Below are 25,598 nucleotides of genomic sequence, written 5' to 3' on the forward strand. Positions count from 1 at the left end.
AATATAAACAACATTTTAGTTGTTTGAAAGAACTATTTTACTAATCGCAAACATTAAAATAGTAAATAGGGTTGCCACCAAAATTTTTTCTACAGTTTAAAATAGTGATTTTTGACCTTAGAAATTTATAAAAAAAAGCTGCAGAGTGAATAAAAAAGATAAAAATAGATTCATTAAATAAACCCGCTAGGGTTGCCATCAATATTTTTTAAAATGAAAAATATTATTTCACCCACATGTTTTGAATGTCAATAAAATCAGTTTAAAATATATTACAATTGTCCGGATTGCTCAAAATCTATTATTTCCGAAATAAATACTAATGGGGTTGCCAACATTATAGAAATTTTATTACATACTTATACATTTTATGGCTAAGAAATTTCATGATCTGGTATTTGATTGGCTAGAATTCGTCCAGAAACCTTGTTAGACCTCTACAAACATTTGAAAACGTGTTGTTGTATGATGAAAATATTCATAATATTTTTGGAGGGTTGCCAGAAGTTTGTTTGGACCCCAAAAAAGTGTTGTCACATGAATATTTATTAAAAAACAAATACTATTGTTACACTCAAAAATAGGAAATATAAAATTATTTTTACAAATTTTGATGACAATATTGATAAAAAATTTAGTAGGGTTGCCACCAGTTTATTTTTATTTTCCAGAAAAAAATTTGCAAACAGTATATTAGCAAAAAATTTTAAATAGGCATCTAACAAAGTAATTTAAAAAATTTAGTAAGAAAAATTTACACAGAGTTGCCACATATTTTTTTTAATAAAAAAAATTGTAAGTATTTTAGGTGTATTTAATAGTTGATAGTTTTTTACACGTATCAACACACAAGGTTGCCACATACAATTTTTTTTTAGAAAATTAATAATTTTTTTAGGGTTGCCGCAATTTTGTTTATACATATATACCAGGCAGAAAATGTGTAAACTTTACATTAGCAAAAAATTTTAAATAGGCACCTAACAAAGTAACTCAAAAAATTGAGTATGAAAAATGTACACAGAGTTGCCACATATTTTTTTTAATAAAAAAATTTGTAAGGAAAAAAAGTATTTTAGGTGTATTAAATAGTTGAGAAATTGTCAAAAAGCAAAGAGTACTGACACGTTTTTACACGTATCAACACACAAAGTTGCCATATACAATTTGTTTTGGAGAAAATTAATATTTTTTTAGGGTTGCCACAATTTTTTTTTATATGTACCCGATAGAAAATGGGTAAACTTTACATTAGCAAAAAATTTTTAAGGCATCTAACAAAGTAATTTAAAACATTTTAATATGAAAAATGTACACAGAGTTGCCACATAATTTTTGAATACAAAAATTGTAAGGGAAAAAATATATAATGTGTGTTAAATAGTTAAGAAATTGTCAACAAGCAGAGAGAATTGGCAATTTTTTAGTTGTATCAACACACAAGGTTGCCATATAATATTCTTTTGGAGAAAATTAATAATTTTTAAGGAAAAAAAAATATTTTTGATGTGTCAAATAGTTGCGAAATTGTCAGTAAGCAAAGAGTATTGGCACGTTTTTACACGTAACAACACATAACGTTGCCATATATATATTTTTTTTTTTTTTGAGAAAGTTAATAATTTGTAATCTTCAAATTGATCACTTTAAAGGTACAAATGTTAATTAATTGAATATTAGTTTTAAATACAAAAAAATTTGAACAACTTTTGTATGTTAAGTCGATGCAGTGCTGCCCATAATTTTTAATTTTGGAGAAACATTTTTTTTTCACTATGGAACACATTTTTATTAATTTTTGAAAAACTTTTGTATATTTAGTCGATACAGTGTTGCCACATAATTTTTAAGAAAGATTTTAAGTTTTTGTGAGAAAATATCTTTTCTCTTTGATACACATTTTCGTTGCATTTTTTTCGAGAAAACCCCATTTTCTTATTTTACCAGTACCACGATAACACCCTACAAATGGTATGGCAATATTCTAACTTCTTTGAAGAATATCACGAAAATATGGCTTTCACAAAAGTACCTTCCTCAGCTGTAATTTCTACGCTTAAATATGAAATACTTTTATGAAATTGCAAAATTTGTATATGAAATTTCGTTTCATTTAACAATTTTCGGCAATCACGGCAACTTCTTCATCATAAATTTCCATGAATTCGTGCACTGACGTGCCAACTTTTGAACGTAAGGCAGTTATGTCGACACAAAGTTAAATAAAAATAAATTAAAATAATCCAAGCAATCTGCAATTGTCAGCAACAGACTTTGCAGTTGGAAATGCTTGACAGAAAAAATAAAATAAAATAAATGAAATCAAACAACAACAATATACATACAATGTAAAATAAAATATTGCGTATACGACGTGTAGTACGCCAGCAAACCAAACCCGACACACAGCCGACAAACTATGTAACAAAAATACAGTTTGAGAATACAAACACATGTATGCGCATGTTAAATGGTAGCAGAAACTTTCTGCGAGTAGGTGTGTGTAAGTGTGACTGACTGACTGACTGTCTGAATATTTCGACTGTTGTAAATTGTAAATTAAAAAGTTTTTGAAGCTTGAGCAACTCATTGCCAACATGGGTCACAAATTGCAATTGCCCATAATTCCTCAGCATGTCAACAAGTTACGCGTGCACACACACACACATGTCATATATGTATGTATGTGTGTAAATCTAAGATAAAATATAAATTTAATAACTACAAGAGTAGAGAATTTGGAAATCTGTTGCAATTTCTCGGCCAGCAACCGAGTGAAGGACAAAGTTTTCGCATTATAAATGCGTTATGCAATATACATGTATGTGGGTTAAATGCATATATGCGCTTCAAGCACCAGAAAGCTTCGATAGTCTTCAAATATCACATAGAAACTGACATGCCGACTCTTCCTCCCCGCCTAAACTGAGAGTAAAGCGCTCTTAATCTGCTTGCATGTGTGTTGTGGCTTTTACTGACCACTGCAAGTTGAAAAGCAAAATTTTATTACAACAATTTTGGACAACTACAATGTATAGGATAACAACAATGTATATATATGATCACAATAAGAAAAATGTATACAATCACAACAACCACATTGTACTTTCATACAACAAAAACAGTAGTTACAACAACAGCAACAACTGCAACTTCTGTCCTCAACTACTGTCCAACCCAAACAGTTGTCGAAAGCAAACATACCAATTGCAGATTGCAGCTATTAAAAGTTTGTAGATTGCAACATGCATTACAAAAGCAACAATAACACAGTTTACATATGTGCTAATGTGTGGCGAAAAGTTTGTTGAATGCAGCATATATACATATGCATATAGAAATCATGTGTAGAAAGTTGCAGAGTATAGTAAAATGCATGCATAAGGCAGTGCGCCTAAAAGTAAGCATGTATATATGCACTCACAAATTCGAAGCACCTGCAGATAACATGCAAGATATGTATTATTTAAAAGTTATCGAAATGTAACAAGTTTGCTACAAAAATGCAGTGATTTGATAGAATAAACAGTGAAGCGCCTAAAAGTATGCAGCATAAAAGTGTGTATTAGTAAATATATAGTAATATTTGTGAATTAAATAAAGATAAACAAAAGTAAAAAAAAAATATTTTTCTTGAAATAGTACAAAATTTCTCGTATAGCGCCTAAAGGCATGCAATGTATTTATTTGAAACAAGGCTATATCTAAAAATTAATTTGTTTAATAATTTTTGCTTCTTAATTTTGCTATAAACATGGTAAGAAGTTTCCACATAGAATTAAAATGATATTTGCGCCAAAAAGTATGCAGTATTTTTTAACCACTTTTAAAAGGGAAGACCTAATGCTGTAAAAACTATTTTTAATGATTTTTGCAATAAAATTTAGTATATATATAATAAGCCATAAAATTCATCTTAGACATTTTATATAATTTAGTAAATTTTTTTGACACCTAAAAGTATGCAATACTTTTTGAGAGAATTTTTAACCAATTTCCAATTTTAAAAGTAAAGACCTAATGCTGTAAAAACTATTTTTAACGATTTTTAATATATATATAATATAAAACATTAAATTCATCTTAGGTATTTTGTATAATTTAGTAATTCTTTTCACACCTAAAAGTATGCAATACATTTTTTAGAGAATTTCACTAAAATAAACTTCAGTAAGGTGCTCTGCAAATATTTAAGTCCAAAGTTATTAAACAGTTCATTGTATCATATTTTCAACCCTAAAGGTATGCTAAACATTTCGTTATTTATTAATTTTTTGAGAATAATCCACTTAGTAATTTTTTATACAATACCAAAGCTACTTTTTTTCAATATCTCAATTAAAAACAAACTTGAATTGTATATAATTAAAGGTAAAATGATGATTTGAACAGTGTACACGCCTAAATGTATGCTAATACTCACAATTCTTTTCCATTGTCGTATTAATTATTTTATTACCTTCTCCACAGATCGGCTCCTTCTTCATGATCAACCTCTGCCTGGTCGTCATTGCTACACAATTTTCGGAAACGAAAAAACGCGAAATGGAACGTATGCGACAGGAGCGTGCACGCTATACATCCACCTCGACACTGGCGTCCAGCACGAACAACTCAGAGCCGGCCACATGCTATGCGGAGATTGTCAAATATATTGCGCATCTTTGGCGGCGTTTCAAGCGACGCATGTTAAAGAAGTACAGATTATATAAGTATGATAATTAATGTTTTGATTTGATTATATTTGTTTCGTGATACTTTCAGTTACAGTAAAGCCCCCCCTGTTACCCAGTTTAAGAAACTATCAGCAGAAACTATAGTTCATATGTATTTGCGTTCAATTGATTTCGTTTAATGCGTGAGCATACAAGTAGATAGCCTACTAACCCCCAAGTAATATCGTAGTGCGTTACTAACATGTATGATAAAAAATAATAATCCCTTATTTTGTGCAAAGGGTTTATGAATCTATCTTTAATTATAATTAAATAAAAGACTTTAGGGTATAAAAGAGTTACAGCTGTTTGAGAATAGGTTTGTATTATGCAAGGCGCCTAAAAGTTGTCTTCGCAAATCTCACGTATATTATAAAAATCAACCCAAACCGTCACCAACCGCTGAAAAGGCGATATTTCGAAACATTTCATGCTACTAAAACACCGCACATGCATTACTGCAAATAAATTTAAGAAAGAACTATTAAAAATAATCACATGCGCCTAAAAGTATGCACCATTTGTGGTTCTGAAGCAAAGTAAAACCAGTTCACATCAAGAATTTCACAATATATCTCTTTCAGACTCACATTTAATATCAAAGCAAACATAATTATTTAATGCGCCTAAAAGTATACCACAAAATTTATCACAATAGTGTTGAAAAAATTGTTATATGTCAAATAGCACAAATTTCACCAACTTTTATATAAAAAAACAACTATCAAAAAAAAATTTTAAAATGTAAAAATTACTAATTAATGAAATTACGCCTAAAAGATCGCTTAATTTTTTGCTTTATTTGCTACATATTGCGCATAATGAAATTATGTCTAACAAACAAGCAATAAATTCATTAAACTTCAATAATATAGCAAAATTAAGCAAGTACGCCTAAAAGTATATCACAATTTGTTCACAAATACATCATACGTCACAATATTCACAAAATCGTGTTTGTTGTTTGATTAATTAACGTTAAAAAATAGTCCAGAGCAGTTGTAACGTATTTAATAATAAGTTTTTATTTTACCCCTAAAAGTATGCTATGCATAAAATAATACTAGATATACGCTCAGCAGCGGTACATATTATTTATACAATATTTTTGAGAATACAATTTCGAATATTACAGCTTATAGAATTTTAGGTTTCTAAAATCATAAGAGGCTTTAAGTCGTTCATTAAGAGACAGCTCTAAGAAATATAAAAAAATTCAAAATCTTGAAGGCATCAAAATATAGTAAATTGCATTGGCTGTAATAATTAAAAAAATTATCCAATAGTCCCCAACAGGCTGAAATAAGGCCAATAACACTTGATACGCCTCAAAGTAGGCAACATAATATTTACACGGTGGTTTAATCCGTACCTAATTTCTATTAAATCAAAAATCTTAAAGCAAAACATGCGTAGTACATTTCGTTATATTAGTTTTCCCCCTACAAACCCTTTGTAGCGCCTAAATATATGCAATACATTTTTTTAAACGCTAAAACAACACTATTAAGTGTTAGAAACAGAAAAATGTTGTCCCGTATCAAAATTGTGGCTGGAAACAACATCGAATGCTATACCATAGCCATATTTTCTATTTAAACCCTAAATGTAGGCAATATTTACTACAAACTGTGCAGTCATATGAAAAAATCTTCATATTTTCAAGTGCTGCGTTATTTACTGCGTTAATTTCATGATTAAAAATCTCCACCAGCAACAAATTATCGCATTTTATTATCCCAACGCCCAAAAGTATGCCACAAAAAATATGAATAACCACTAAATATGCGCTCCAAACAGTGTGGCACAACGTAAATACAAAATAAATAAAAACTACCGACTCTACGCCATTTTAATTAGTTAGTATTACAGTTTTTATTTTTATTAATATTTTCTATATTATTTTGTTTTTAATAAAAAGAAATTGATTTCGCTTATATTGCAAATATTACTTGCTTTGTGTTGCGTTCACTTGTTAAGTTGCAGTTAATTAAAGTTATTTGCCTTTTTCGCTTATTTAAGCATTTTTATTTTTATATTTCACCAATAATGTATGTACATACAAGTTGCAATATGTACTTACGTATGTATTGAAGAGCACTTTGCATGCATTTTGCATTTGTTTAGTTATTTGTGGTCCTTAGTTAGTGAGTTAGTTAATAATAAAATATTGATTTAGTGAAATATTGAAAGCAAACATTTTTTGAATACAAAGTAAATATGTATTTTGCATAGGATTTTTGTAAACACGCACAGAGACATACAAACAAACACATTTACACCAACAACTATACAAACTCATCCATTTTTTTTGCAATTCAGCACTTGTTGTTGTTTTTTGTGTGAGTAGTAGAGTGTGTTTTGTTGAATAAAAGCAATTTGTAAGTGTGCAACAGCAACGACAAGAGAGTTTCAATTATTATTTATTAATTAGAAAAGTTGTTTGCTGCACAGATAAGCAATTAGAAAATATAATTTTTTAATAAAACTGAAAAAATATGAAAAAAATTTATTTTCAAAAAAAATAAAAATAAAACATTTTCAATTAAAATGTCTAATTAAATTTTTATTATTTTTTTTAAATTAAAACATTTTTTATTGAATTTAAATTTTTAATAAAAAAAAATAAATTAAATTTAAAAAAAAAAATAAATTAAATTTTAAATAAAAAAAAAAACTTAATAAAAAAATAATGAAAGAATTACTAAAAAAAATTTAAAAAGCTTGCAACATTTGCTTACAACTGCTTTTATTCATTCACATAGAACAGATAATAGAGATTTGGACCTCACAAATTTTAAGAAATTTTTGAAAAATTGCGCATAAAAATCCATAATTTCGAATTTTCATAAGAAAATACTTCAGCTTTCCTCCTTCATACACAATACATGAGCTTCAATCATTAGATCGGCTCCGCGGATTTCTATTCCCCTGTAAATTGAGATGTTCCACAAGTTCATAAAAACATTGGATACTGGAAATTTCTGGTGGTATTCATGTTTTACATTGATTTTGAGACTTCTAAGGCTCCTCAAAACTATTCTTCAAGAAACGTTAGTTTCTAGTTCTACACAAGTCTATGGCAATTTCAAAAATTTTATTTCAGAAAATGTTGCCATTCAAGTCATTATGAATAGCTTGGGGTTATTTAAGATAGATCGATACTTTTAGATTCTTTTGTTGTTGTTCTAGTAGTGTAATAACAAAATACTCAAACGTTTCTGAAGAATTCAGTCTGGTTGGCAGTTCCAGTTCAGCCGGATTCGCACAACGAGATTTCAGATCTTGCTCAAGTTGTCATAGATCATATTTTACATATACTCATATAAGGAACCCAAAATGCATTTTAAATGCTCTCGAAAGGAATTTTGCTTCAAAAAGTATTTTGAGTCCTATTAGAAAAATTCTATAGTTGATCTCGGTGTTTACACATGAACAACTTGGACAAAATTCAATACACATATATTCCGATGACTTCTAAACTGGGTGTACTATAATAGTTAGGGGTGCCTACTGTAACTCCAAAGGCTATGAGTTCAATAGAAGACCGTCCCTAGGCAAATATATTGAGATTCGAGGTTATATTTTGTTTACAGTTTGTATAACCTATATTTGTCGCATAATATCATGACAATCATAATCAATGTAACGAGATAGTCCCTTAAGCATCTAGCAAAGGTTTAAAGACCTATTAGTTATATAATATATTATATATAGAGTCAGTACCCTTAATTTAAAATTTACAGTTTGGAACCGATATGACTTCTTCCAGTTTTCTGACACGTTTTCTGAGCTTTCCCTCGACACTGATAAGTTGTAGTTCCACGTAAAGTTAAGTCATGGTTCCTGTACTCAAATTTCTTTATTTTAGTTGAGTTTATATGCCTCCATCACACTCTAAATAACTCCTGATATCGGTTAATTCTCAACATATTATATATCCTCAAAACACACTCTTTTTCTATACGAAATTGAATTGTGATTTCAAATTTAATGCCGTCTTCGGACCCGTAGCTTTAACACATTTTTAATGTTTCTTAGCTAGTCTAGAGGATTCTTCAACTACTAAAAATCACATTTCATTACAAAACTTTACACATTTCACAAAAAAACCACTCATACTCCACCGCTTTTGTGTGCTTGTATGTGTGTGAAATCAGCAAATAGAAATCACAAAATCGCAAAACCAAACCGACACTTGCTACATATACACTAAAAAAAAAAACAAAAACAAACAAAAGTAGACAAACAGTCAAGTCAGTCAGCCAGTCAGTCAATCAGTCAGGCATGTTGAGTCTATACTCAAACAAAAGAGAGGAGAAAAACACATTTTTGAAATAAATACTCAAATGCAATTTGACACTAATATTTACACTCTGCTCTCTATTTATGCTTCTTTCATACGAATAAACAAACAAAAATAAAAAAAAATCCACTATCAACAACAACAACAATGCAACATGAAATGCCATGCAAATGGCGCGCGACGCACACAATGCACAATGAAATGGCGATAAACTGACGCGGAAATTTGCACAACTGACAAATATGTGTGTCAAATGTCAACAAATTGCTGCGCGTGTGCGGCACATCGGAAATACAAACGAACATACACACGGACTTCATCACATGTCAACTGTCAACTGTCAACTATCATAAATCAACGACAAAATAATTAACAACAACAATGTGTACAAAAAATACAAATACAATGGAAACAACAACAACTTGTCACACATGCCACACATGCAACAGATACCAAAAACAACAACGCAACGAAGGTCTCCTACCGAACGCCGACAATTTGACATTCTCACCGTCGCGCATCAAATGCCATCACCCGAAGTGCCCCAAATATGGACATCGCAAGCCGTCGAGCATACAGGATCAGATGATCACCGTTATGGTGCCGTTGAATTCCAACAATAATAATGTAAGCAACAGCAGCAACAACAACAATAATGGTGGCGCTGGTGGCAGCGCTGCCGCAGTGGCGAATGGCACGCGCAATCATCAACAGGCGACAACAACAGCAGCAACACCTAGCACAATATTAGCGCCACCACCAACGGCAACAGCTGCAACAACAACAGCAGCACTTGCTTTGCCTGCAAGTGGCACCGCAACAACAGCAACAACACCGCTTATAAATGGCACTGCCAATACGGGTTTACCGCACAATATCAATAACAACAATATAAGTGTGGTCGGCCAACAGCAACAACAACAACAGCAACAAGCACAACAACCGCAACAACATTCATCTTCGGAGAATTCTGTACAATCATTGGAGCCTGCGACACGCAATTCAAATTTGAAGAAATCATCGAATCATTTGACACCGGATGCGGCTAAGCAGCAGACGCTGAGCGGACAGGGCCAACAGCCGGCGGGACAGCAGAAAACAATTTTGCTGAAATTTCCCTCCAATGCTGATTCGGAGCAATTAATTGTGAGTTTTGTTCAGTAGAAAAAATATTTTATTTTACTCTTTTGTTAAATACTTGCTTGATTGGAGGCACGTTGATTCAATTGTGGTAGCAACAACAAATTACAACTTAATTAAGGATTTTGAATAATTATCGGAGGTTGGAGAGTGTCTTTTTAATAAAAAATCCGCATAGCTATTTTAAATTCAAAATTTATAAATTCTGTATATTTATCGATATTTAAAAAATCGATAACAAAAAATTTCGATTATAGTTATCGATATTTTCAGTTTTAGGTCTAGACCGCATAAAAATGCAGGTTTCTTACCAAATATCGACTTTTAATTTTATCGATAAATGAAAAAGTCGATTAATTGAATAATGAACTAGTAGTAATGGATATAAACTATTTTTAGGAACGTTTATTGTTATTTATTTAGTGTTATACTATTATAAGTACTTTCACCGATCCACAAAATATATTTCAATCTCGATAACAAAAAATATCGATTATACTTAACTCGAACTGCGAAGGAGAGAGAGAGGTGGCGCACTATCGTCGATTCGGCTATAACCAGCTAAACGGTTGCAACGCCAATCACATACATCACATACCTAAAGATAATCGTAGTTTTCTATGTCTAGACTGCATAAAACTGCTAAGATATGCATATATAAAACAGGTTTCTTCAAAAACTTCGACTTTTAAATTTATCGATAAATCAAAAATTCGATTAACTGAATAATAAACTATAGTGATGGATATTAACTGTTTTTAATGACGTTCATTGTTATTAATTTAACGTTATAAATATTTTTACACATCGGCAAAATAAATTTTAATCCACAAGAGAACTTACTGTAAATATTGAAAATACAAAATATAAAAAAATATTTTTAATAGTGATCATTGCTGATAAATCAAAGATATTTTATTTGAGAAAAAAATAAATATATAATATTTAACCACAAGTATTATTTACATATCTTATTTTGTCCATCAACAATATTGTACACACTTTTTTTATTTTTAGCATTAAATAAAATCTGTATTAAATATTTCTCTAAGACAATTATGCATATACAATTTTTTTCGCTTTTCTCACAGCTTTACAGTTTAATGGAAAATAATCGATATATTTCGAAATAGTTATGATATTAATGACATTTATTTCGTTTAGATTTAGTAATAATAAATCTCCAAAAGATGTAACAATTTTACTCGGGTACTGCCGATATCGAAATCGATAACATTTAACGATAATTATCGGTTTAAATATATGCAGTTATTGAAAATTTTTAATGCCGACTGATAAAACGCCATATTTAAGGGGGGGGTATGGGATAACGGCCCAAAAAAAAAGCGTTTTTGAAGATTCTTTTTGAGAAAACTACTGAATATTTTTGAATAGTTTTATTATCATATTACTCAGTGACATTTCAAATATTTTTTACAAAAAATCAGTTTTACAAAATGTCGAAAATCAACGAAGTTGCAGCCACTTGAAGTAGGCACTCAACGGAATTCCGCACATTGCGGTGTCCCGGATATAAGATCATAGAATCATCTGAAACACATGGGATAAAAAAAAATTAGTTCTTTAGAAGTATATCTCCCAGCCAACGGTGCCCTTTTAAAAGAAACATTTTTTTTTTCATTTTTTCAACGGCCGGTGAAGGTAAAAAGTACGTTTTTAGCCCTAAAAATGCGCCATTTTGTGGCTGTAAAATCGAATAGAAGCAAAAAATAAATAAAATCGGACCGTTGGCTGGGAGTCAATTCTATGTTGCACAAGTGTGCAAAATTTCAATACGATCGGTGCATAACTTTTTGAGTTATCGTGGACACCGACTTCAGAAAAGGCGTTTCGAGAAAAACGCGTTCAAAGTTTTGGGATTCGTCAAATCTTTTCACATATTCGTGAGCACTTTGGCCGGTGGTGACTTCCATCTTTCTCCGAATGAGCTGAAATTTTGAGACAACATTCTTCAATAGTTGTACATTCCATTTAACAAATAAAAAAAAATGATTTTTTAAAAAAATTTATCCCATACCGCCCCTTAAATAACTTTATAAGTATCGATATGAAACAACATACATTTTTTCAGAAATTAACGAAATAAAATTTATAATTATCGATAATTTATGACAGAAAAATTAATGTATCGGTAACTTTTTATCGATATTTAATTTTTTTCTGTCATTATTGTGATAAAGCAACATACATTTATCATAATTTATCGAATATAAAATCGATAATTATCGATAATTTATGATACAAAAATTAATTATCGATAACTTTGTATCGATATTTTATTTCTATAATTTGAGAGGTCTTACGTTTGCCCCAGTCTCCTAATCTCTCCTGTCTTCCTCAGCGGTAATAAAGGGCTCAGCGCTTCCTTTGAATCAACGTGCCTTCAAACTATTTTTTATTTAAAAATTTGTATAAAAAAAAATATATATATATATAAGAAAACACACCAAAACATAATAAAACTAAACAGCAGCACCCGAATTTGTATATACTATAAAAATACACATAACCTTAAAATTCTGAAAAGCAACTCCAAAACAGATATTATCAAAAAAATGGGTCCCAACATACTTTTTCATAAATATTAAGCGGAAATGAGTCTTACAAAACTCAAAACAGTTACCTCTACACGAGAAAATTTCTACACGCACACACAACTAGAAAAAAGAAACGCTACACAACCAACAGACTTTATGCCATTTATTTACATATTAGAAGTCGCCGATTCTAAATATTTTTCATAAACTACTTGTATCGATTACGTAACAATTTAGCTGCAGTTGGGAAACTTGGGCAAGGTATAGATATAGATATATATTAAGTAAATTGTAAATTTTGGTATTTCTAATTTTTACCGTTAAAATTTTTACGCAAATTTTGAAACGTTTTGTACCACTGTAAATATACAACTTGCTGCTTTTTGTATTATTTAAATGCTTTGTTTTATATTTTCTAAATATTTTTATGAACACGTATTGACATGTTTTACGCTAACACCAAAAGTCAGTCAGTCACACCAAAAGTCCCAACAAAGTTTGATGAACAAAAATTGTAAATAGTAAAAACACTACACGAAAAATAGTCCCTGTTCTTTGGCTGCCGTCAACTCTATGTAAATTATAACCTAAAAATATAATTATTTACCGTTAAAATTATTTATTCTAAACACACACAAAAATATGTATTTAGTAAAAAGCTCAAAGTTTAAAAGCTTACATTTTTTATTCATATGCTATGGTATCTTGAAAATTATAGTAAAAAAGTTTTCTCTTAAAAATGTTAAAAAAAAAATATTAAAAGTAATTAATCCACATTTTCTTCTTACATATTTAACCCACATTCTTCACCATTTTTCCGCGTACATTTTTTAATTTCTCATTTTATTCTTTACTTGTGTTTTTTTGCTGTTTTTTTCTCTTTCTCCTCTCCCACCTTCCCTCCGCAGAGTAATCCCTGCACGTCGGGCTTCCTCAGTCCACCCACATCGGCTAGCCGTCGTCCGTCGGTGATGTTCAACGAATATGTGCTGCTGCATACACCGCCTGCAATTAGCGAACCGTTAACTATACCAAGCACAACGACAACCAATGTGGCTGAGAAGAGCGGCGGAGTGTGCTCATCGGAGAAAATGACGCAGGCCGGTGATGGCAGCATATGGCAGGTGAGTCGCTAACAAATGGAAGGTGGGAAATACGCATTTCCAACTCTTTTCCATAACTCTATTGCTGATTTTTTTTTGTTGATTTTACGCGCATTTTATTAACGCAAGCTTTCACTGCTTAAGCTTTTTCAGACTTCTTTTTTAATGCATTTTTCTTACTCTCATTAAATTCATAGTTATTTCATGCCTCAAGCGGAATTGCTTTAAATATATAATATTGCATAATTTGCTAAATTTTATTCATAATTGTCGTTGTAGATTTTGTGTTCTGCTTTTTCCTCCATTTTCGTTTATTATAGTTGAAATAAAATAGTTTTCTCTGATCTTTAACTAATAAAAATTACGAAAGATAATACAAATTTAAACTTTTCTTAATGCATTTTATATGAATTTGCATAAATTCGCGTTATTTAATATCGTTTGATATTAAATCACATCGTATTGTAACATATGACGTCACATCACTTGAGATCACTTCCATAAAAATCACATAATTTTTATTTTAACGCAGGTTTAATATGTTTCCCGTTAAATTTGATTTTTTTTTTTTTTGACATCACATCATTATAACATCACATGATTCTCACATCACATATCACATGACATCACTTAGTATATTAATTTTAATAATTCCACTTTCTCAACCACTATACATATATAGTATACCTATTTTACATGTTTTTAAAGACATCTCTTCACTTAGTCAGATATCATATAATGACATAATATAAAAATATAAACAGTACATATCAGACCTTATCACGTAAAGTCTATATCATATCGCGGCATTCCGAAAATTTAATAATCGTCATTTTTATTTTATTTAATGTCATTCCTTTTTCCTTCAATTTTCGTTTTCTGTCCAAAATTTTTTTAGATCACATCACATCATACCACATGACGTGACGTCACATTATTTCATCCAACATCAAATCACATAAATTTACATTACAAACGTAGTACTAATTATAATACATTGAATCATTTGACATCAAATCGCATCTCAGCACACCTTATCAAGTCATGACGTATTCTTTCCATCACATCATACCCTTAGCCAAGCACAATATAAGAATTTCTCGCGTTTAATTTTATTTCTAAGAGAATTAGGACATATCACACTTTTATTACATTTCTGTTTTCTGTGTAAAATTTTTGTTGATCACATATCATTTTGGCACATCACGTGATGTCACATCATATATTCCAACATCACATCATATAAATTTGGTTTACAAACGTAGTACTCATCAAAATACAAGTAATCATATGATAACAAATCGCATCACGCCTCGCAAGACGTCTTATCGCATCCATCCCTTTACATCATAACCTTAGCCAAGCACAGTATATGAATTTTCCTCTAAAGGCAACAGATCATATTGTATTATACCAAATCATAACATATTCCGACGCACCATATGATACCTACCCGCTTTATTTCAATTACTAGCACATCACATCGCATCATGCCACACCAACAGACATCACATGCTCACTTAATTTAATTCCATTTCAATAAAATGAGTACTATCTCAACCTTTTTGCGCTGCTATTACGTAAATTAGTGCTTGACCCACTAAATTTGTACAGATTTTTGCTCAAAATAAATCATTACAACATTTCGCTGCTATTTTTTCATATTTCATCCTCTCTCTCTCTCTCTCCCCCCCCGGCAGGTTAATCTCCCCCAAACGCTCAATAGCGGCGGCAGCACCATCGCCAATCCCTACGCCGATTGCTCCGAACTCGGTATACACGACGCGATGACATGTCAAGAGCTTTTAGCATTTTCTGTGGCCTTTTCAGCGGCCCTACCCACCGGCCAGAGTACGTTGGAATCGTTTTACAACTCATTGGCGCGCTGTGATCCGCACACCGCTGAGGCGCTCAAAAATCAACACAATCGCCAGCAGACCCAACTCATCAAACAACAACAAACGAATTCACTGGTTATTGGTGATCGTCAATGCAAGCGTTTGGATAACAACAGCACCGCTTTGGCGGCAGTCACCAGCAGCGCCGGCAACAACACCGCCGGCAACACAACAACAGGCAACTACATTGAAGACTACTCGTGCTGCTATGATTTATATCAGAATGTGCTGTCACCGTTGGGCGAGAAGAAGCAACACTCGAAGCCGATTAAGGTGGTGATTAGTATTTATCGTTGTTTGATGCGCGTTTGCGGTGTGATGCGTCGCTATATAAAACTGCTGGTGGATCATAAATACTTTCAGCAGGGCATACTGTTGGCCATTCTCATTAACACACTCTCCATGGGTATTGAGTACCACAAGCAGCCCGACTACTTGACCGCCATTGTGGAGAAGAGTAATATTGTTTTCTCGGCGATATTCGCTGTGGAGATGTTGCTGAAGGTGGTGGCGGAGGGTTCTTTCCGTTATATTGCGAATGGTTTCAATGTGTTCGATGGTGTTATTGTGATACTCAGGTGAGTGACTAGAGGCTATAAATTTTTAGTTTTAGATTTGAGAAGTATGAGAGCTTGTTTCACAAGTTTTCTTCGTGAAACCCGTTTAAGTAAGGCTTTATTACATCCTCTCGATCTTTCGAGCACTCGGCAATATCCCTCATTTTAGACAGTTATCACTATAACTTAACCTCAAATAAAAGTATAGGGGTTCCCTTCCATTCTCCAAGTTCCGTCAAAGTACCAATAATGAAATTTCTCTCGACTTCGCGTGCTCTGCCTAGGAGAGGCACTTCAATGCGAAATCTCTCATATTTGTGAGTTATCAGCATAAATTCCCCTAAAATACCCCAAATGGAGATTCCTTCTGTTCTCCAGGTTCCATCCAATTACAAATTAATAAATTTAGTCTATGTTAAAAAAGAGGCTTTTCTACACTAACGTTGTTTCTTTCTGTTGGAACCCTTCAGCTAAGAATCTCCATAGACTGGTTCTCTTGTGGAGCAATGTCTATTCTACTTCAGAGCTGACGCTAGACTTCCGCTCATAGATATTGTGGGTGCAAAATTAATCATTTGAGAATAACCTAGTTAAATAGTCCTTTTGGTAGACAGCTGAGTCTGAAGTCTAAAATGGGCCATGACAAAACCGGGCGATCAAATTCATGAGACGAGCTCGGACACATGTTTTCCACTATTTTTAAACCGATTCGAAAGTGTAGATGATGTAAGGATGCAGAGAAATAAACTAGGCATCACAAAATTTAAAATTAATGCGCTCTTTTTGACAAATGAACGATAATAAAGAGATCCCGTAGACTAGTTCCACACGAAACTTACTGGTTTTTGTCACTGCAACTATCTACTATATCTTAAACAGAAGACGTGTCAGGGTAGTGGATTTTTGTATGATATATAAAGGAAAGAAACCATCAGGTTATCAAAAAATCACTTAGAAATCGACTTAAGAATGTTCTAAAAGTAATTTTTCAATGATATGAGAAGGAAAGGACCTTTAGAATACCAAATAATTCTTTTGAAATTTACATAAAATGTTTTATTAAATTAAATTAATATGAATATATTATTACTGCATCAAAATAGACTAAAATATAATATTTGAAGAACGTATGAATATAGTATACCTTGAAATACTTTAAACAATCCTTAAAAACTACAACTAAACTGATTTTAGTGCCAATATTGAACTAAAAGTACTCCATTTAGGGCCATACAGCTCTTAATTATCAAAAGCCATAACTGTCACTCAAGACGCCGCCACTGCCTTGTTAAAAGTCACTCATATATTTTTAGCAGCAAAATTTATTAGCATATCACTCATATGCCATGTCCGGCCAACAAAATACGCATACAAACGACTAAATAATGTGAATAGCCCGTACTACAAACGTGCCACTTATAATGTTACTCATACGCCATGTGCGGCCAACCGTATAACTTGCAATGCGGCTGAACTTTATGCAAACAATTTGCACAAAGTTAATTTGAAATGTGAAAAATTCGAGCTATTTAACAGTAAAGCACACACAAACAAATGTAGAAAGTAGACGAAAGTAATTTACACAAATACATAGAGACACACATACATATAGACATATAGATATATTTTGGGCACCACAAAACCACTGCTTGCTAACCATTAAATGTGGCATGCAAAAAGTAGAAAAAAATACAACAACAAAAAACACAACGCTTGGTCACTTGAATGTCATCGCCTGCGCCTCAAGCGTCCAGCCAGTTCGCATGCTGCTGCGCCTTGCCGCAAAGCTTCGGTCTCCTCTGAATGCTGGCAACGCGGCAATTTATTACTGGCGCGACGTTAACATATTCTCAACTTGTTGACTGCTGCAGCGACACTAAGCGCACACACACATAGCAAGCATTTTATATGTACATATGTATGTGTGTGTGTGGCACGCCTCCCGCAGCAAGAGCAATTTTCACATTCGGCAACGCTTCAATGCTTACGTTTGCCGCCATTTTCACATTTCTCTTTTTTTTGTTGGTTTTTGGTAGATTCTTCTAGTTTTTGGTGACTACTTTGCGCCTGTTGCACACACACACACAGAAAACCAACAACAACAACGCCAACAACAAAGTAGTGTAACTTTAGCCAAACATTTGACAGCGAGGCGCAAATTACTGTGTGATTGTACGGGTTTACCTCCCCTCTAACCCTACCGATCACCGCCACCGCTGGCTGCATGTGTCGCTTCACGCCGCTGCAATCTAAATCTTCGGCAATCGTATGTCAACAGTGAAATTATCACTGCTTCAACACGCCAAAGTAGCAGGGATTTGCATGAGCAGCGGCAGCACCATGCATTGTGGTGTTTGGGGAAAAATCGTGCGCTTTTCCGCCAGTCAGCGTGGCGACATACACACAGATTTATATATATAGTATAGAAGAAGGCGTGCATTGCAAGCAAATACGCGTGTTACTTGTGTGAGTAAGGGACTGTACGACTGTGTGTGTCAGTAGGAATTTTACAAAATTTGCATAGTCATGAAATTTATTGCTTAGCATAGAAAACGAAATGTATATATGTATATATTTTTCGATGGAAAACTCATTCACTAGCTTTGCAGTTGATTCATGCTCGAGACTCGTAAAGCAAAAATAGTATTTCAATACAAATGCGAAGAGTTGGTGTGTTCTTGAGAGTCTGCTTTATAAGATAAGGTAAACATTTTAAGAAATGTATTAAAATGTGTGATTATAGAGGCTCAATTGAGAGCACACCCCATTCCGTAAGTAAAAAAAATCATAACTTTTCAACGAAGTAACATTAGGTTATACCAAACTCCCGACATTTTGCGGCTCAGTGACTAACAAAACTTCAAACTTCTTTACATATGTTATACTAAACTCTAGACTTTTGCAACTGAGAGTCTCACAAAGCTCCGATCTGATTTCGAGAATGCGTAATTTCAACAACCCTACCCGGATATACCTGGTGGCCAATTCAAAAACAATTTACTAATATTACCTAGAGACCCAACAAAAACACTTCCTACCTCCGGAACTGAGTATATCCATAACACTACAGTGATGTAAGCTTAGTCTACAAACGCCTCTGATATACCCGAAACCCGCTCCTGAAGCAGAGTTTCGAGTTAATCCAAACTCTAACTGAAACCATAGTCTTATACCTCTTATTTGGGCACTAAAAGCAATTGCTACAACTCAACACCGTGTAGAACTCTTGAAACAGATGACAAGGTCTTTACAACATGTAATGATCTCAGGATAAAATATTCCACAACCCGATTCAGATGAATCTTTTAGCTATATTATCATTTCCAACAACTTAAATCCAGAGTTCACAAATAAATATTTGCCAATTTGTCTCCAGAAAGGAGGATTTTCTACCAAAAATGAAATCAAAACAAGAGTTCAGTTTTTCTCTAAAAATATGAAGTTCTCTTTAGGCAGATTATATCAGATCCAGAGAGATCCCACTTTGGGCAATTACAGTAAAGTTCCTTGGCCCGTTGGGCTCGTTAAAAATGTGATAAGTTAATTCGCTAGGACCTCGAGATTGTAAAATAATCAGTGGGACACTCGAAAAGCTTCAAATTTAGCAGCACGCTGAGCTCAGTTGAGTCTTAGCTCTTCAAAGAAAACAACGGAACTCTCACTACCAACAATCTGGTAAAACTGAGTAGCTCTTAGAATCATTAGAATCTTACTCATGTACTTGATGTATCTGTTTTGATTACCCAGACTACGCCAAACTCGAGTATTAGTTGTAATAGTAGGAGAATTCGAATCACTCCCTCAATAAAAAGAAAAATAATACTATGAATTCCTTTTTTAAACAGTTTTAAGTGTCTCTAATACTACTTTCCTAAAAAATTCTAAAAAAATCTCTCCCCCCTTACAGCGTCATAGAGATCTTTCAACAATTCCACAGTGGCAATGGCAGCGGTGGTGGCGGCTCTGGCCTCTCAGTGCTGCGCACATTCCGCCTACTGCGCATACTCAAACTGGTGCGCTTCATGCCCAATTTGCGACGACAACTATTCGTTATGCTGCGCACGATGGACAATGTAGCGGTATTCTTCTCACTACTCGTACTCTTCATATTCATATTCAGGTAAGTGTTCGTTTACACTTTGAATACACAACCAATTTAATTAAAACTTATATTAGCGTTAAGTAATGAAAGTATTGAAAAAAATATATATATATACTTAGTTACTAAAACATATAACAAAATAGAGGTGAAAAAAACACAAAAAAAATTTTAATTAAAAAAAACATATTTGAAAAAAATATTTAGAACTAAACAGTTATGTGAGGCGGTGTTTAGTGCAAAGCAGACGAATGCAAATGATTTAAAAAATACACAAATAAGAGATAACACTTCTAACACAGATCAAAACTAAAAACCTACACTAACTCAGTATATTTAAAGAAAAAAAATATACAAAAAAATTAGTTCAAATCATACAAATTTTTTTTTATAAAAATTTCAACGAACATTTTTTTACAAAAATTTTGTCGATTATTTATCTATATAAATTTCATCGAGTCTTTATTTTAAAAAAATTAGTAAGAAGAAAATTATTTAGTTTTTACGTTTTTCAGCATAAAAGAACATTCATAAGACTCTTGAATATTCAAAACAAATTCGTAACCATACAACTCTGTTATAAAAAATTTAGTATTTTTCGAAAATTTTAATTTATTTTTAAGTTTCCTCATGTTATTAAGCGCGTCTAATATCGGCGCCTTAGCGCTTTTCTACTTTTAATTATAAAAAGTACAAAAGAATAAGCCTTTAAGCTTCTTTTTTCTGCCTACTAATATTCTTACTACTTTCTTAGCCTTTAAAAAAAATTTAATTTTACCCCAAGCTTCAAAAATAAACCCTAGCAACTTTCCATCCCCTTTGCTAATATTAAAAGCAATTTTCTTCTCAAAAGTTCCTTAGTATGTAGCCCCACCTAAGCACTTTTACTCGTTAAAGCTCACTCCCTCTTGCTCACATTCTTTCTCTCTTGGTAAGCTTTTATTCTGCTCTCTTTTGCCAAACTTTTTCTCAATATGCAAATTCTTTTTTCCCATGTCTTACATTTTTATCATAAATCATCCGTTCAAAAAAAATTTAAATTTAAATTTTATTTGAATTTAAAGAAAAAATATTAATATTATTAAAAAAAAATTCTTAAAATTAGTATATTTAAATTTTAGCTAAAATATTATATTACTTGCTATATAGATTTTTTCTATTATAGTTAGCATACTTACTGTTCGTTTAATAGTCAATGGAAAATAATTAAAGTCTATTTATATAAAAATTAATTAATAAATAAAGAAGTATTAAAAAAAAATATTTTAAAAAATATTGATCTAAATAATTCTTAGCTAATAATAAGACCCATACAACGAATAATTATTTTTGGAAAGCCTCTCCCTCATATCCATATTATATTTATTAGAATAATGATTTGTAGTAAAAGAATTTCTAATAGACTTTCTTTCAATTCTTTCGATTTCGATAATTAACTATTTTCATAGTTCATCTCATGAATTAGGATAGTAAAACATCAAGATAAACCAATATGAAATGTATCTGCTCATATTAATTAAATACCCTCACAGAGCGATATTTCTACATCTGAAGAATTTAAAACTCGTAAGTCAAGAGCTCGATCTGGCCACAAAGAAACTCCCTTCGCTCTAAGTGCTTCTAAATATTTGCAACGTTGCCAATTTTCAACAGCAGACTTTTGAATAAACAGCAAAAAATATTTATCTGAATATCGAATATTAACCGTAGTAGCACAATATCGGCCCAAAAATAGCAAATATATATACATTAAATGGACAAAAAATAGTATTCAACTGTTGCCAAATTTCCCCAAACAGGTTTTTATTTATACAATATAATTATGATGAGCGATTTTCATATTTTATTCCACACAATTTTTCCAAAGCAAGGCTATACATTTCCTTTAGTGACCGACAGCCCATCGTTGCCAAATTTCATCACAAAATATTTTTAGAAATAATCCATAATATTCAAAATTTAATATTTTTGTTTATAAATTTTGTGGTTCAAGATTATAATCGCTAAACCTAACTTTATTTAATGAAAAATGTGCTACAAATTCAAAAAAATTATGTAAATTTCCATTAAAAATACAGAAGTTGGACCAATGATGATTCAATATTCAAATCCACAACGTTGCCAATTTTCATATAGAATAATTTTTTTCAATCCAGCGTCGCCAAAATATTTACACATCTGTTCATTCAGTAGCCTATAACAATGACTGATTTCTACTTTTTTATAACCAATTTGAATTATTTAAATATGTGCAAAATTATGCAATGTTGCCAATTTTCCCTGACTTTTCAAAATCACTTTTGGGCGAAAATTTTAAGAAAACTTAGTTACTTTTCTCACCAAACAACTAATAGCTTCTGTATATAGATACATAGTTACAGTTTTGACTATAGTTTCCCTATTATATCTTCTAAATTGTATAGTCTTTTCTGAAGAAATTATTGCTCTCAAAACTTAAACCTTGCTTATTACTCTTAAAGACCTATTTAGCAATCTCTTTTCACTCACAAAAACATAAATGTAGTAAGTGAATATTAACAACCTACTCATTTTAAAGAAAAAGCGTTTTATTAATGAAAAAAATTGTGTTATAATTTAATAAAAATTAATTCATTTCTTTTTTGTTAGTGTTTTATATACGAATTACCTGTAAGAAATAATTTTCTATAAAATACAGAAATTTTTCAGTTATTTTATATTTAAAAGTTCAAAAATTCTGCGTAAAAGCTTAGTCAGTTCGAAAAATTTAAATTATTTTCTTTTCTTTTTGTTTTACAATCAGCTTAAGCTTAAAAAACACACACAAATTTCTCTCACTTGCCATTCCACGAGTGTTCGTAAATTGCTCACAGCTTAAAGCAAAAACAACAAACGCTCACTTCAACTATTCTTTCGCTCACTCTAGCTATTTCACTCGTACAAACGCTTAACAAACAATCAATTCTTTGAAAAAAAGAAATGTCTCACAAAACACAAATCCGATTTAGTGCTACAGTATTTAGTATGACATTTTATCATGGTAAAACCGTTAGTTAGCTTAGTAATTGATGTGCGTATTTAGACGATTTAGAATTTAGTGTAACACGGGATATGTTTTGGTCATATAGTTAGTGAACAGTACAAAAAAAAAAAAACAATAATTTAAACAACAATTGAAAGTATTAAAAAATTAAATAATATTTAAAAAAAACTCAAAGTCTCAGTTTTACTTAGAACACAAATCTACAAAACGCTCATAAATATTTGTAAACCCATTTATTTCTTTATTCATTTATTTATTAGTACTACTACTCATGCTAGAATTTTGCGCATTACTATATTATTTACACATACAATCTCTCTAAACACACATATATATTCATGTACGTACATATAAATTTAAATTACTATTGCAGTAAAATTTACGCCTAATTGTGTAGTTAGTGAAAAGTATTATTCTTCAATTTCGCCAGTTAGTTAGTTTCATTGTTGCCTAAAGTAGTTAGTAAAACAAACAAAAAATCAACAACAAGTCGTATTTTTCGAAAAAAAAACTACAACTGTTTGATATAAATGTTATAATTTATTTTTTCATTAAACTACTTATAAAACTATCCGAAAATACTCATTATGAAAGAAAGAAAAATATTTTTAAAATTATAAAATTAAAACTACAATTTAAATAATTTTATTAAAAACAACACAATTTCGTAGCAACATACGCATAGCACCACATATTTACATACAAATACATGAAAATGAAATGGCAAATTGCGCTCACATATTCGCATACATACATATTTACTCAATCACTTACATAAATATATACTCGCCACATACATATTTTTGATAAAAAATACAACATTTTTTTGTATTAATATTTAAACCAGAAATGTCTAAAACTATTATATAATTATAATGAATGACTTATAATAAATAAGTCATATAAAATATTGACTAGTTTTAAGCTTTCCATATGTCTTTTTCGTTTTCGAAAAATATTCAGCTATTTTTCAACTTTCTACTAGCGGTTTCTATATACTTTCGTTTTTACTACCACTACCCTTTCACAAAGACTTCCAAGCAGCTATGTTGCCAATTTTCTTAAACAAAAATTAATAAAAAAAAGTGTTGAAATAAAAGAAGCTACGACGAATTAATATGCTTTGTCTATATACATATGTATATTATATGACATACTGTATTTTAAAAATGTTTATCAAAACAAATTTGGTTACTTTTTCCAAAAAAAAAAAAATAATTTACACTGTTGCCAATTTTCCATGAAACTCTCAGATATATTAATAATAGTAAAAAATATATAAGATTTGGAGTAAACTAATCAAAATATTGCTAAGTATTTATAATCATATTTTTTTTCTAAATGTTTACCAGTCAATAAGCATACACTGTTGACAAATTTCATTAGCAAAAAGCTTAAGCTGAAATTTTACTCAAAATGTGTGGATAATTATTCAAAATTTCCTGTTAACTTAAAACTGTACTATTGCCTCAATTGATCAGTATTTATCATATTTTTTTTCGAAATGTTTACCAACCAATAAGCATACAATGTTGCCAAATTTCATTAGCAATGAGTTTAGGCTTAGGCTCAAAATCTATAGTTAATTAATTATTCGAAATATTCCGCTTCACTTAAAGCTCTACTATTACCTAAATTTAAACGAGTCAAAAATTATACACTGTTGCCAAATTTCATAAACATAGTGCAGAGGACGTATTTTAATATAAAATCATTAGTCAAACTACTGAAAATCTTTCACAAACTTTGGAGATCTTCGATTTTCTCCGAATTTCGAATTAAATCTGTTAATCAATTTAAAGAACATCTGCTTGACATTTGCAATAGTGAAAATAGTGAAAATAGACCAACATGCTGCTTGGAATGACTTTATTCTGCCTTAGCTTTATCGATTTTTTCGACAATTCTACTTAATTGCTATATTTTTTTGCTTGAACTTAGAATAATTTTTGTAGCCGAGTATCAGTTCCCTTCGTCTCTTAAAATTTCAATCACGTTCGCACAAACGCGACAGTCGTTTGCTTTTTTCTGTGAAGAAGCTAGTAAGTGACTTTCTTATTACCATTTTTAAAGTAATAGAAATTTAGTTCACTAACTGATCGCCCATTTCAAGATTTCTCAATTCTATTGACCACAATTGATTTGTTAAGATTCAAAATCTTCTCCGGCTCTGATTACCTCCAAAGGTGTAAATCAACTG

General features: G+C 31.4%; 1 protein-coding gene across 1 annotated transcript in view; it reads left to right on the plus strand.

The window, feature by feature from the left end:
- Positions 1–25,598, plus strand: part of LOC105219445 (uncharacterized) — a 255,025-nt gene that overhangs the window by 200,475 nt on the left and 28,952 nt on the right. The window contains exons 11-16 of the mRNA XM_054230853.1: positions 4,471–4,712; positions 9,471–10,167; positions 13,628–13,843; positions 15,523–15,595; positions 15,653–16,298; positions 20,185–20,397. Coding sequence (XP_054086828.1) covers positions 4,471–4,712; positions 9,471–10,167; positions 13,628–13,843; positions 15,523–15,595; positions 15,653–16,298; positions 20,185–20,397 — 2,087 coding nt within the window. The remainder of the gene's footprint in view (positions 1–4,470; positions 4,713–9,470; positions 10,168–13,627; positions 13,844–15,522; positions 15,596–15,652; positions 16,299–20,184; positions 20,398–25,598) is intronic.

Source organism: Zeugodacus cucurbitae, chromosome 5, assembly GCF_028554725.1.
Source record: "Zeugodacus cucurbitae isolate PBARC_wt_2022May chromosome 5, idZeuCucr1.2, whole genome shotgun sequence".
NCBI lineage: Eukaryota > Metazoa > Arthropoda > Insecta > Diptera > Tephritidae > Zeugodacus > Zeugodacus cucurbitae.